Source organism: Bombus flavifrons, chromosome 12, assembly GCF_040668555.2.
Source record: "Bombus flavifrons isolate JBK064 chromosome 12, iyBomFlav1_principal, whole genome shotgun sequence".
In the NCBI taxonomy this organism is placed as follows: Eukaryota; Metazoa; Arthropoda; class Insecta; order Hymenoptera; family Apidae; genus Bombus; species Bombus flavifrons.
Window position 1 is genome coordinate 10,781,978 of NC_138453.1, and position 13,810 is coordinate 10,795,787.

Sequence of the window (13,810 nt, forward strand, 5' to 3'; positions counted from 1 at the left end):
ATTTAGTTTCATTCAAGTTTAAGTCATACAAAAGATATTATTTAGCAAATGTGGCACGATGTTCTTTACGAGACTAAACATATTACATAACACTATGTTTTATCAACTTGCCACAACTGGATTTTATTAAAGATTCTTAACATATTTTGGCCATTGACTTGGAGACCTTCACAATTAACATTTACAAATTTTATTTATTTGTATCTCCCTATTGACAAATCATTGCTTGATGTGGCCAAATTTTTTAATGCTTATGATAAATATGATAGATATGATAAGTATGTTATTTGTAAAGAACATAGTCTCATAAGCATAATAGCGAATATGCTGAAGCAAAATAGATTTTACATGCCAATATAACGTCGTGTGACTTGAAAGTCCACATCCTTTTTGTTTTTCCTTTTTACAAAAAATGACTGATACAAATGACAACTATATATAAACAACAAGATAACAGTCTTGCAGAAGCGATTTATACAATCATGAATTTATGTTGTAATACGATCTTTTTGCATCATACAAATGCTAGAGGAAATTCAACCTCTAAAAAAAAAGAAAAAAAAAAAAGAAAAAAAGAAATAAGCGTAATATCCACGGCAGCACGGATTCTTAAATTATTCGTTCATGTGGTTTTTATCGCGAAACGATCCGACAGTCAAGCTGCATCAATCTAAAACATGATTAACTAAAAGCACCTCGTTTAATACCTACTTCCTAACGTGTTAAAAAATCTGTCCAAAACCTAGTCGACAATATATTAAATAAAAAAAAAACAAGAAAAAAAAAAGCTTAATATAAAATTGTTCGACATATCTTTAGGTATTAGCCAGATTTATCTGATTATAAAAGTAAGCAAAAAAGTTGACCACTCAAGAAGATTGTCTAGCATTCCAAGCAGTCTAAAAATATCAACGTGCAAGATATGATGATCATTATCATTTTATGGTATCATTTTTATTATTTTTACTATTTTGCTTATGTGTCTAAGAAAAATTCAAAGGAGAATTATGCAAAGTACATAACCCGCTTTGTGTTTGCATGAACTGTGATAGCTCTTGCCATTGCACCTGGTGTTCTGTCTTCGCTACAGCCAGATTGATGAGATCCTTCTCCACTGAAATTCAAAGATGAAGATTCATGTTGGTAACGAATGGTAACACATATGCGATTAATTTATTATTTTCAGAATCTTTAACTATATACTATGTCTTAAAACAGTTGGCATGTTTAATTTTATATTATCATTTTTTAATGCAGCAAATTAATACTTTGCTTTAGCTTAAAAAGAAGATTTTATATAATATCAATATAAAATTTTATGTACCTATCATGCTCTTTTTCTACCAAATGATATCTGGCTCGGAATGCTACGAGATGAGCATAATATGCTGGTGCAGGTATACTAACAGATCTCGTACATCTGACATACGTGTGACATAATTGATACGTTAGAGATTGTAATTCATCACTTTCAAAGCGATTATCATCCCATAAAACGTGATAATGCGATGGTCGAGACGTGCCCTACATTAAATATAAATAAATGTAATATCTAGGTCAATTGAAACAAACAAAGAAACAGAGTTGATCAAGAGTTTTAAAGTTTACCTGGATGCCTTGGTGACTACATAAATAGAAGTCAAATTCAGTTGGATGCGTTATACAGACATCAACTGTTGTACCGGCTGGTATATTCCCGCTTTTACCACTTTGATCTCTTTTTTCCGAACAAAATAGGCGAGTGTGATGTCTCTTCTGGACTACAACAAATGTTATTCCAGGTCTATACTCAGCTTCAAGTTTAATACAAGCTTCTCGAATGGCAGTTAACTCATGTTGTAAAACATGAAGAAATTGACCCTCTGAGACACCATCACGATAAAGAATTATCCTAAGTGGTTTATATCCACCAGTGCTTTTATAGAACATAAGAAGGAGTTCCCTTAAAAAGAAATATTTCGCCGTTATTAATTAAAAATAATATATGGCAAAACGTATTTACAGAATATGTTTTGTATTTATATGTATATAGAAAAAAGTAAAAATTCAATTTGCTCAAAATATTTGTTTACTTAATATAATATTTTTTATATGAACATTTTATAAGAGCTTAAAAAGTAAATAAACTTGTATTATTTAAAAATTATAACAATTTACTTACCTCACCATTGAACTAAGTTCCTGAATAATTTCTTGTCTATGTTGTTGAACTCTAACAGTAGCTGCGTACCGAGATGGATGAGCATCCATACTAGCAACTACTGCCGCTATGCTAGGCTTTTTATTATCTCCAGCAGGAGGATGAGTCACATCAGCTCCAAAAAATATAACAGGTTCATCAAACACTTTCGGTCTGATAGTGGGTACTAGAATACTATTAATACCACCTAATTTTACATTAATTTTCAAACATAAATTCGACAACGTCTGTGGTGACGTTTTATTAACATTTTTTGCTTGTACACACTGCGTTGCCATACCCAATAATGTATCTCCTACTCTTTTGACTTCAGCTGTAAGCAGAGTATGCAACGTATGTAGACTAATATGTTATCAATACTGTAGAATCTCACATAATGCAAAACATACATTTTACGTTGTAACAACCTCCAATGTTATTTATTGTACTATATATGATTAATTTACTACATTATAAAATTATATAAACTTTTCATCACATTATACTAGCTACTAACAAAATATAATATATATAATCACTATATTATATATATATATATATATATATATATATATATATATTAATAATAATGATAAAATTAATATATGATATATAATATATATACTTACCATATACAGGTGTTTTTCCTGGTAGTATAACACAAACAAGTTGTAATGATGAAAATGTCGCTTTTAGATATCTAAACATGGGCTCCACTTGATCTGGCCCAGTAGCATATTTACAAAAACATGGTTGCCCAATAATTGGCATCCCAGCATCATTGCTTATTCTTTGCAGTTGTGCTATAAAATTACGTATTGAATCATCGCGTACAGTTCTTTGTGGAGCGAAACAAGCAATTGCCCAAACTCTAATTTCCACACCTGTGAAAAATTGCTTGCCTCGCATATCCCAAACACCACCATTAGGTATAGCCTGCTGCTTCGTCTTTAAAAAGGAAAAAAACAAGATGAAATATATCATTAAATATCACAATGAATACTTTGAATCAATAAATAAACAAGATGCACCAGTGTTTCTATACAATCCATGCAATCATTACTCTTCTATATTTATCTCTTCTTACCACAAAAATCATATAAACAGTAATTATAAAATAACACAAATAAAAACTTTGAAGAATTACAACAACAAATCAAAATAAATAACAATCCACTTCATTTCACTACTGCATGGAACAAAACTGATAACATCAGACAGTATATAGTGATAATGAACTGCAAATGTAATGCAAATTATATATAAAGGAATGAATTTTTTTTCTTTGTTGGATGAAATAATATTTGAAATGATTACTGGACTATTTTTGTTGATTTTATAAAAATAATTTATTTCCATTACAGTGACAGTCCATATATCAAAATCAACCAGGTCTAGAACCGATGCATTCATTTGGCAACTTTTCATTTAATTAATTTTTCAATGTATTTGAAATAAAAAAGTTTAAGGCCAAATGTATTATTATCTTAGAAAAAATCTCATTCTATTATATAAAGTCGTATTTATTAAGATTTTTGTTTTAACAAAAAAAAAAAAAAAAAATGTATAAATCTCAGAAAAAAGCTTAAGCTATTCTAGAACAAAAATTTTAAACTAAATCATGATTGCAAGAATATTATTCATGTATCTTCAAATGGGAAAAGTACATTATAATTAATAACACTATAGTATACAGCACTGCAAAAAATATATTTCTACCAAAAATAATACAAGAGCCTCTGCAAATGTGTGATTTGGCTAGACCTGACTGATTAAGTTGGAAGTTTCTCACCTGTCCACTGAGGGAACTTACGCGCCCTCCATACTGTAGCTTGGGTGGAGGCAAAACACGACCCCTAACTTCCATCATATTGTTTGATATTGTTAAACCAAACTCTTGAACATATGAATCATTATTAAAGTCAGCTCTTCTAACTAAGTTATTTATTTCTCGTTCACGATCTGGAGCAGACCGGGCTGTAGCTTTTATCATAGTAGAGGTCTGCATATCAGTCAATTTCTTGATACAACGTTGCCCAGCAACAATATTACAGACCTAACAATACATATAAATGATACTTCAAAATTATATTATATTACACTATATTCCTTGGTAAAAAAAGATATAACTTTAAGGATCAAAAAGAGATCTAAATACTAGAATCAACAACCTCAAGTGGTAAATATGTATGTTTATGTTCTTGTCCAACTTGAAGGCATGGAAGATATGGGTGTCGCAATTTCATTTTATATTTGTCTAAGAAATATTTTGCAACCGTGCACTCGACTGTTTGTCCATTTTCTAATTGTAATGGGAATCTAAAATTTTCATAAATGTCATATGTGTTTAAAATAACATTACAAATTGCTTTTATGTATACTTACGATTGCATTTGAGCAGGTTTACGCGTAACATTACACACTCTATATTTTCGCCTCATTGTTCCACAGTGTGTGATTTCAATTTTAAGTCCTTTAATTTCTTTGGTAAATTTAACTCGTTGAGAATCTGTTAAGGGTCTCTTTTGATCACCTATGTCTCGAATATCTAATACTTCACACATAAATTCTATAACAGGTTGTGCTTTATAAAATGCAGTTGCAGAAACTGTAAAGTAAGTAACATACACATAAGAAATGAATACAACATTTATTTTATATTTTATTATAATTTATATATTTACCATCAATGTTTAGCATCATTTTCCATTGAGATGGCCTAACAGATTGGTGAAAACCAAACCAAACTTCTCTACCACCACCTAATGGATGGTAATATCCATCTGGTGTACTAAAGAATGATCTACCTACTGGAGTATATGTCATAGATGGTAAATGCCTCATTACAACATCTAAAGCAAGTATAGCATCATATGGGATTTGTCTTGTACGCCCTTCTAAAGCTTCTTCTAAAGCAAACAGTGAAACTTGAGCCAGCCACTTTATCACCACTCTAAAAACTCTATCTTTACCTTCACCAGGCAGTGTTACCTAAAAAGTATGTATTATTAGAAAATAAATCTTAAAAAAGAAGTCCGTATATATATTTTATTATACATTGTACTTACTTCTAATTCTATTTTGTCCGTACCGATAGGCAAGGGGTCCCTTGTATATAAATTATTTCTGCCATCGAATACGGGTTTAAGAGTTCCAAATATTTTACTATATGCATGAACCATAGTCTCTATTATTTCCCTGTTAACTTTACGAGGACATTTATCAGGTTGGATATTAATATCATAATGGTGCACATAACCACGTGGCATTGTTATTTGGAAGTGATTAGCTCTTAAGGTAATTTGTCTGCCTTCACGTCCTATGTTTGGTCTTCGAGGACATGAAAACACTGCAAATATATATTTTAAATTATTTACCCAACAAAATACATAACTGTTATTGACTTGTTAATCCACAACATGTAGTATGTATGACCTAAATATATTATTTTCATTTCCATTGAAAATATGAAAATATTTTTTATATAAAATTTGTTAGCAGAGATTTATTTGAATATTTTTTAGATTATTATCTGTACAGGTTTTAATATACACATGTTATAAATTTTCTCACAATTATATAGCTTTGTTTTCCTTTCTTTTTTCTTTTTTCAAGAATTATATTGTTACCAATTTTTATAATATCATGCATTTAATAAAAATATTACATTTTAAAGAAATTTTACATAAAAATTTAATGAATGGTTTTAATTTTATAACAAGAAGTATAGAAAATTAGTAACAGGAAACCAAATTCATATATTATTGAATAATTAAAAGCAAAATTATTATAAAATATGTATACTATCATGCCAGTGCCATATATACTTTCTCATTGTATATGAAATAGTTTTTAAAAACTTACTTGGCAGTTCAGGAGGTTGAGGAGGAGTGTGTGTTTGTTGTGTGGAAACAAGTCCTAAAGAACCTGGAGCTACAACACTACTGCCAGTTGCTCCAGATGCACCAACAGAAGAACTTGTTGTGGGTCCAGGTGGAGGAGCTGAAATAATGTAGTAAATTAATATATTTTTCATATATATGTAATACATGTAAATGAATATATAAATAATTATTTCTATATATTTATCCCAACAGTTACAAATACATGTAACAAAATAATTGAAAAACAAAGATACACTACATAGTTCTCAAAATATAAAAAGTAATAGTTAAGTATAATATGATATATACATATACTACAATAAATAAATATTTTGCTATAGCAATATCTGTTATAACTATATTCCTGTATTATAATTAAATTATAAAAATTGATTTAACAAACAATTAATAAAACAATTAATTCGGTTAACACCTTCTTCAAGATCTTCCTTCAATTCCCTGTTCTAGTTATTTATTACATATATACTTATATTTTTTACATAATAATCATAAGCAAATAATAATTACAAGTGATATTTTATATAACGCATAGTCAAGTCACTATAATAATGTAATATATATAGAGACTTGTGATTAATATATTAAAGAAAAAAAAATATATATATATCAATAAAAAGTAATAATCTAAGAAAAAATTACAATGAATTTTATTTATTTTTGAATATCAGTATAGAATATTTTAGTTCAATATTGTATTATTGACTTCTTTCTTGTTATACTATTTAGTTGAATAGATTAGTTGAATTAAACAAGTTATACTATAAGCTAAAAATATAATGTTAATCAAGGAGAAAATAGCGTGATAAAAACTACAAATATGCACATAGAAATTATTTATGAATGTTTTATAAAATAATAAAATCGAAGATATCAATAACACAATAATAGTTAAGTTTAAAATCGTGTCTATACCAATACAAAAAATTGGAAAACCTTCATTTTTCATTGGGATTATTATACTTAAAATAATACATTAAAAATACCATAAATAACAAAAAATCCATTAGTATTAGATGCATACACATATGCGCTCATACGTTATCCGTACATTGACGGATCAAAGTGACGACACATTGTGCCTGTTGAACGAGGTTCATTCGAGGTCATATTTTAAATTTTCCTCGATTCCTTAAACTTTAACTTATCGCTACAGTGAATTTTGTTAGCACGTGCTTGAATTAAAAGAATTCTCATCACTTTGAGGTAATCAAACAGAAACAAAGGATCAGATTTAGTCAAGTAATGAAATTCTGTTCTTGCTTAGAAATGCAGAAAAGGCTATTTTAGAATATTTTGAAATGTTATAAAAAAAAATAAACACGTTATAATACTCACGCTGCCCTACGGGATACATTTTTTATGCTGACGATGAAAAATACGAGATAACCACTAATAAATAAGTAAAAAATTCAACACAAAACCCACTGACCACACAACACACTTCTCCAAAATACACACTGCGAACAAGACTGCCTCTTGCAATGGCTGCCACCAACTTGATTCCGATTGATCTTATCTCAACCAATCAGCGCATAGATAATAAAACGATAGTTAATAGTTCTTGGCGTCATCATTCTTTTTTAAATTATTTAAATTTTTCACCCCTGAATAGAAACATGTTAACAGATATTATAAAATTATATACATATAGTATATAAGAAATTTATGCAACATCAATAATAGATAGGATGTTAGTAACATTCCCATCCTGATACTTTCATTTCAGTGTTTCCAAAATGCTAAAAAATATACCTCGAACAATATAAAACAGTATAAAATTTGTTTTCTATATCTTGACTTATTTTAACATATTATTTTACTTTATAATTGTCTTATAATCTAATGATAAATTTTGATTATATTGGCCGCACTGCGTTCAAAACTATTTCCCCTAGAATTGTACCTATTGGTGATAACACTACACGCGATTGCGTGCTTGATTTCCGAAATGTCGATTCCTTTCAATGGAACTCGTACACGTTCTGCCGGACTAATATCTGCAATTGCGAAGCACTTGAGAAATTTATCTTTAAAACCAGTTAAATCAATCGACATAAAGTTTGATCCCTTTCATGATAATGCTTTGGAGGCAAGGTTAGTTCAATAAAATTTTGTTTCTTATATATCTTTCACTGGAATTTGATCATAGTACATAGCATTCTTATCTTATTCTTATCTTTATAATAAACAGTATACGATCTGTAATTATAAATTCTTTTTATCTATAATATTTTATCTACTATACTATACTTTTTATAGTATGGCTTGTTAATGCATGGTACTTGATTCCCTCTTTTTATTTAAAAGATGCAGCGGAAGTTTTGAATATTATTATCATAATAAAATATTTTTTTCGAGATTAGAAATATTGCCTCAATAACGATTATGTTTCATTTCTCTTCATAAGAGGTTTGGTTAGTTTAATGACGTCAATATCCTGCGCATGTGTAACGTGAAGTTTCTAGTAACTAGCAGACGATGTCAGTATTTTTAGAAAACGTTGATGATTAAGTTGCTACAATAATATAATAAAAGCATAATATGAAAATTAAGTAGCCTGTAAAATATTGGAATTGAATATTAACAAACGTGTGATGTAATTTCTTATTATACACATTTGAAAAGGTACAGTTGATTTTCATACGCGTTATACAGGGTGTTCCAGCTAAAATATTACGGAACTATTAAAGGTGACGACAAAACTTATTTGATTTATTATTAATTGTTATACTTTTTTATATCATTGATAGACTATTGAATATTTGAATATTAACTATTGGAGGACAGAATTTCATTTTTTAAATAATGGAATAATATGTAAATATTTATGCTTCCCCCATTTAACTCTAATATATCTACTTAAAATATTGTTCTACTTTGTATAATTAATTTTTTGCTTTATGAGATTCTCGATAACTACAATTTTTAATAAAAATTTATTTTAATAGTCTTGTTGAAATGTAAATTTATCACAAAATATATGCTTGCTTTTATTTTAAAAAGTTTCTACTTCTATAATTACAAAAATAAAAACTCACCACTACACTGTCCACATCCATATGCTTTACCAAGCATGGAAACAGCTGTAGTTATGCGAAGACTACTTAAATCTGGCATTTGAAGTGGTAGTTGTTGTTTCATTTGTGCCATTTTTCCTGAAAATATTATAAACAAGTAAATTAAAAGATAATGCAAGAATTGTCAAAACTAAAATGATAAACGATAGAAAGAAGCTATCTTATTAAACTATTGCATGAACATAATTGTAAATATAAAGATAGACTTAAAAGAGAATATACATTTAGTGATCTAATATTACATATTATAACAAACATATATTGTATTTGCAGAGATTTTTTATTTCAAATTACAACTCCAAAGATTATTTCAACAAATCCACGTTGTATGGTGAAACCATGCATTGTCTCTAATTTATCTGAACCCATAATTACATTCAATTTATGTGAGTATCACAATATTTTTTTACTTAAGAAAAATAAGATTAATAGTTTATATCACTTTTGTTTTTAAAATAAAGATGTGGATTAAAAAATTTACAAGTTTATCTAGAAGTGGAGTAAATTCACCAATGTTAAATTACAGTAACTAAAATTACAATAAAATTTTATAAAATCTGTTTAAAACAAATTTGATGTTATATCCTTGCATCTGTATCTTTTAGTATCTGGTGATAAAATAGTATGCAAAGGTGCAAACTTGACATCTTTAAATATTTTGGAACTTTACAACAAACATATCACACCTTTGGCTCCACGTGAATCTGAAGCTGAAGTTGAGGACACACAGTTAAAAAGGAAAAAGAAGAAAGCATTTAGAATTAAGCCAGGAAGCAAACGTAGAGGACTATTCTTATAAATTTATTGGCAATTTAATTTGATTATGAGGCATTAAAGAAAAAATTGAATATAAATATAAGTTAAAAAATAAAATCTTTAAAGAATAAATGTCAGAATCAATTTTACCATTTATTTAAAACAGTCCAGTTTTCATATTTCACTTTATTTGTGGGATAACAGTGAAAATTAAACCTACATTGTCAATTCATAAAAGTCTTAATCATAATATATTTATTAAAAATTATACTTTGATATTTTTGTTAAGCATTTAAATATAAAACAATTGTTTATATGAAAGTCTGCAAAAAAGCACATTAGGAATTCTTAACAATACAGTTTAATTGCTTAAGTTTCTTCCTCCTGAAAATACTTTAAGAAAGGTATCTGAATTCTACAGTTCTCAGAATTTTTGAGTTTTACACAATAATTCATTTCTAAAATGGCAAGTCATACTTCAAATAGCAAAAATTATAATATGAAACTTATTGATACTCTCTATAATCAGGTTCCAGCTTTTACAGATGTATTTGATGAAGAAACATGGTACATCTTTGTTGCCTGCTTTGTAGCAGGAACATTTTTAGTTGCATTCATTCTTTCTAGATTTATTACACTGAAACCTGTAGAATAAATTTACAGTGTTGTTTCAAATATCGTAATTTATATTCATAAAGAAGGCATCAAATACATTTTATTAACATTATATTATAATAATAAAATTTTCTATATGTTCTATATAATATGTAAATGTGTAACAATATAACATTATATTACAATAAATTAGAATATATAATGTTATATTGAAGTACTTTCAATTACTTGAAACATTTATTTAGTAGTTGTATTATTTTCTATTATAAAGCATTAATTAATTACTTTTATGTATGTAATCTTTTGTGCTTTGATCATGCAACCTATCAGATTGATGCTTATACAAAGCTTTCATAATTGTATTTTTGTAATTTTAGTGAACATTATATAATCTGTATCTCCAATGTAATAAAAGTTATCTAATATTTAATAATAAAAAAATGGACAAAATATCATTGTAATATTTAATATAAGTTACAAACAATTTCATAAATCATTATGATTTACTATGGACACACTGTATTATTGGTTTTATTTTATAATTGCTTATAATTGATGAGTTATTAAATCTAAGAATTTAATATTTTAATGATCATATAGTTTTAGTTGTAACTGGGATTGTATTATAAATAAAAAGAAATTATTTTTATATTTATTGATAATTTATAATTTTAATTCATGATATTGTATTATTTTGTAATACTAAGATTGATTTGAATTCTTAAACTATTTAATATAAAACTTTACAAATTTATTTACAAATTAGTCTTTTTCATGAATTTTTATAGTTATAAAAACGTTATTACGTCGCACGCGTATGTTTAAATATGTATGCGATTAAATGTACGTATAAGAAATTTAAAAACTCACCTGTTTTATAGAAGTAGTATTCAATTTATAATATGCGGAATAGATAAACACTGTTATCGAATTCACATAAACATTATTTTTTTTATATAGAAACTTCACGGTAGTGTCTATGCACTGTGTAACAGTTTTATATATAGCACTATAAAAGACACATCTTACGTAGTGAAATATAATATAATAATAATTTATTATGCATGACAATAATTATCTACGTGAAAAATACATGTTATATAAAATTAATTTTTTGTATTATTTTCGATAAATGCACATTTTCAAAACAAGAAAACATGTACATATACAGAAATTGTGCCGTAAAACTATATCGTGCTTGAAATCTACAGCAAATTTCAATAACTATGGTTTATACGCTACAATAAGTAGCTTTTAAACATTAATGTTTTGTATGCATGCAGCTATATACGAACATATTTATAAAAAAAATATACGAAGAATGTACGCATAAACTACATTTGATATTTAATACGCAATTAAGGAATAGATAAGTAAATATTTTATAGAAATATTTTCGTACGTGGAATAGTTCAAAACTTTTGTTAACATTGTTTAAGTTTTTCTATCTGAAAATTGAGGAAAAAGACTTTACCGTTGTTTTGAACAATTTCTGCGTAATTTAGCGAATCGATTACATTTTCTTTTCTTTCATAAGATTAAAATGCATTGTTTTCTTTAAGTTCATTTGAAAATAAGAATCATTCAACCTTCACATATGTTTACACGTATATACAATTCATGATCGCATATATCCAACGTGTTGATATACAGTTACATAGCATAGTTTGTTTTCATTGCTGGTAGTCCAACAAAAAAATTAGGTCGTTGAACCAATCAAACAAAAATATTATAAGAAAAAATGAATAAATATAAATTTTCAAACAAATAAAATTTTCTTGAAGCATGTATTTCACTCAAATATAATATAATTTATTTAGTTAGAATTTTACTGTTGTCTAACCTTAATTGTTTATTTTTCTCAATTTCCAATGTATGCATAAAATGTTTGGTGTAGTTTGTAATATGATGTATTTCTTTATAGAACAAAAGTTTACACGAGAATTATAAAGCGAACGAAATTGCAGTCACGAAAACAAACACAATAACGGAATATCGTTAATACGAAGCGCGAAATATTTTACTGATTCGATACTGCCAAACTCTGCAAGATTTTACGGAATGGCCACCGCCGCTTTCACTCACGACGCGATCCTACCAAACACGATTTCAGTAAGAACGGAACGAAGCCGCCAAAAACGATCACCAAGTGTCAAGGTTGCCATTGTACACGAACATGTCGAATATACCGATTGTGTGAGTATGTTGAATGCACTCGCATACACTCTACACTCTCTTCATTTCTGTTATGTTAGTAGAGACATAAAACAATAGTATTTTATCGTAATGCTCGCACTTATTTTACAATGACACCGATACTGATGTACAGTAATCTTTGTTATAAAGTATTTCAATGCACTTTTATATTTTATGCATAACGAACGCCGTATGTTTTTCATTAATTTACCGGGAAACTTTCGGCAACATTCACCGAAACAGTAATCAACATCCGCGAGAAAGACCCCACTACTTGTTCGATTCACCAGTTATTGCGAATGCTCATGTGGTCAGGATTGTAACAAGTAAATAGAATGAGGTATCATTGTCTCATGGACTTGTTTACAAACAATGACGTACATATGATGGCATTTAAATCTATTTACTTGTTACATATAATTAAACTGTATATAGTATTATGTATAATAACAGTCTATGCAATAAGGATTTAATGTTAAATCCTTTTTATCTTTGATTTAATACGACATATTATATAAATACAGAATTTTTTAACTATCGACTAGTTATACATTATTAAACAACATATAATTCTTTATAAGGAAAATAATAAAAAAAGACCATTAAATTTTGTATAAATTGGATAATTAAGAGACTATCAATAAAATATTTAATTTAATCATAATATCGGTAAAATGAATTTTATTTTAACCTAACTATATTATAAAATTGTACACATTAAAAATTATATAATTACGATTTTTGTGTAACTAGAAATACTTGTATTTTACCATTTCTTAAATTACAACTATTTTTAAATAAAATATAGAGAAGTACTTTCAAATATATGATTTCTTGTTTTGAGCCGTTCCTGGATGATGTCATAATCGACAGACCAATGAGAAATTCTGTGAATTAACTATACAACTGTCTGGCAACATAGGTTATATGCGTTCTGCCAGTGTTTATACTATAAGAGACAAACTTGTTAATATATAATATTAATAAGAGAGAACTATATTAAATACTCGAAGAACCGAGTAGAATTACTGAATTTACATAACAATTGTTTCTTGATACAAGTTATGCAATTTTACGCAGAA

General features: G+C 27.6%; 3 protein-coding genes across 4 annotated transcripts; 2 read left to right on the forward strand and 1 right to left on the reverse strand.

The window, feature by feature from the left end:
• Positions 1-546: 546 nt before the first annotated feature.
• On the reverse strand, positions 547-11,688 carry AGO1 (protein argonaute-1). 2 transcript variants are annotated; one of them, XM_069124936.1, is made up of 13 exons: positions 11,403-11,688; positions 9,123-9,239; positions 6,044-6,181; positions 5,248-5,528; positions 4,864-5,170; positions 4,565-4,787; positions 4,351-4,498; positions 3,972-4,235; positions 2,809-3,127; positions 2,162-2,513; positions 1,609-1,942; positions 1,325-1,524; positions 547-1,114 (listed from the first exon to the last, which is right to left on the reverse strand). In XM_069124936.1, the coding sequence occupies exons 2-13, from the start codon at positions 9,232-9,234 to the stop codon at positions 1,006-1,008; spliced, it is 2,787 nt and encodes a 928-aa protein (XP_068981037.1). In that variant the 5' UTR covers positions 9,235-9,239; positions 11,403-11,688; the 3' UTR covers positions 547-1,005. The 2 variants fall into 2 exon arrangements, with proteins under 2 accessions (XP_068981037.1, XP_068981038.1); XM_069124937.1 differs by lacking the exons at positions 9,123-9,239; positions 11,403-11,688 and adding an exon at positions 7,420-7,631.
• mRpL53 (mitochondrial ribosomal protein L53) lies at positions 7,982-9,960 on the forward strand. The gene is made up of 3 exons (XM_069124938.1): positions 7,982-8,178; positions 9,435-9,547; positions 9,767-9,960. The coding sequence occupies exons 1-3, from the start codon at positions 8,033-8,035 to the stop codon at positions 9,958-9,960; spliced, it is 453 nt and encodes a 150-aa protein (XP_068981039.1). The 5' UTR covers positions 7,982-8,032.
• LOC138185766 (uncharacterized) lies at positions 10,381-11,024 on the forward strand. Its single transcript, XM_069124940.1, has one exon. The coding sequence runs from the start codon at positions 10,381-10,383 to the stop codon at positions 10,570-10,572; it is 192 nt and encodes a 63-aa protein (XP_068981041.1). The 3' UTR covers positions 10,573-11,024.
• Positions 11,689-13,810: the final 2,122 nt, after the last annotated feature.

Coding starts and splice junctions, on each gene's coding strand:
- mRpL53 (XM_069124938.1), top strand. CDS start 8,033: ATGTCGATTCCTTTCAATGGAACTCGTACACGTTCTGCCGGACTAATA. Junction 8,179..9,434: donor GATAATGCTTTGGAGGCAAG/GTTAGTTCAATA, acceptor TTGTATTTGCAG/AGATTTTTTATTTCAAATTA. Junction 9,548..9,766: donor CATAATTACATTCAATTTAT/GTGAGTATCACA, acceptor TGTATCTTTTAG/TATCTGGTGATAAAATAGTA.
- AGO1 (XM_069124936.1), bottom strand. CDS start 9,234: ATGGCACAAATGAAACAACAACTACCACTTCAAATGCCAGATTTAAGT. Junction 4,788..4,863: donor AATGATGCTAAACATTGATG/GTAAATATATAA, acceptor CTTACTTTACAG/TTTCTGCAACTGCATTTTAT. Junction 4,236..4,350: donor ATACATATTTACCACTTGAG/GTTGTTGATTCT, acceptor ATGTATTGTTAG/GTCTGTAATATTGTTGCTGG.
- LOC138185766 (XM_069124940.1), top strand. CDS start 10,381: ATGGCAAGTCATACTTCAAATAGCAAAAATTATAATATGAAACTTATT.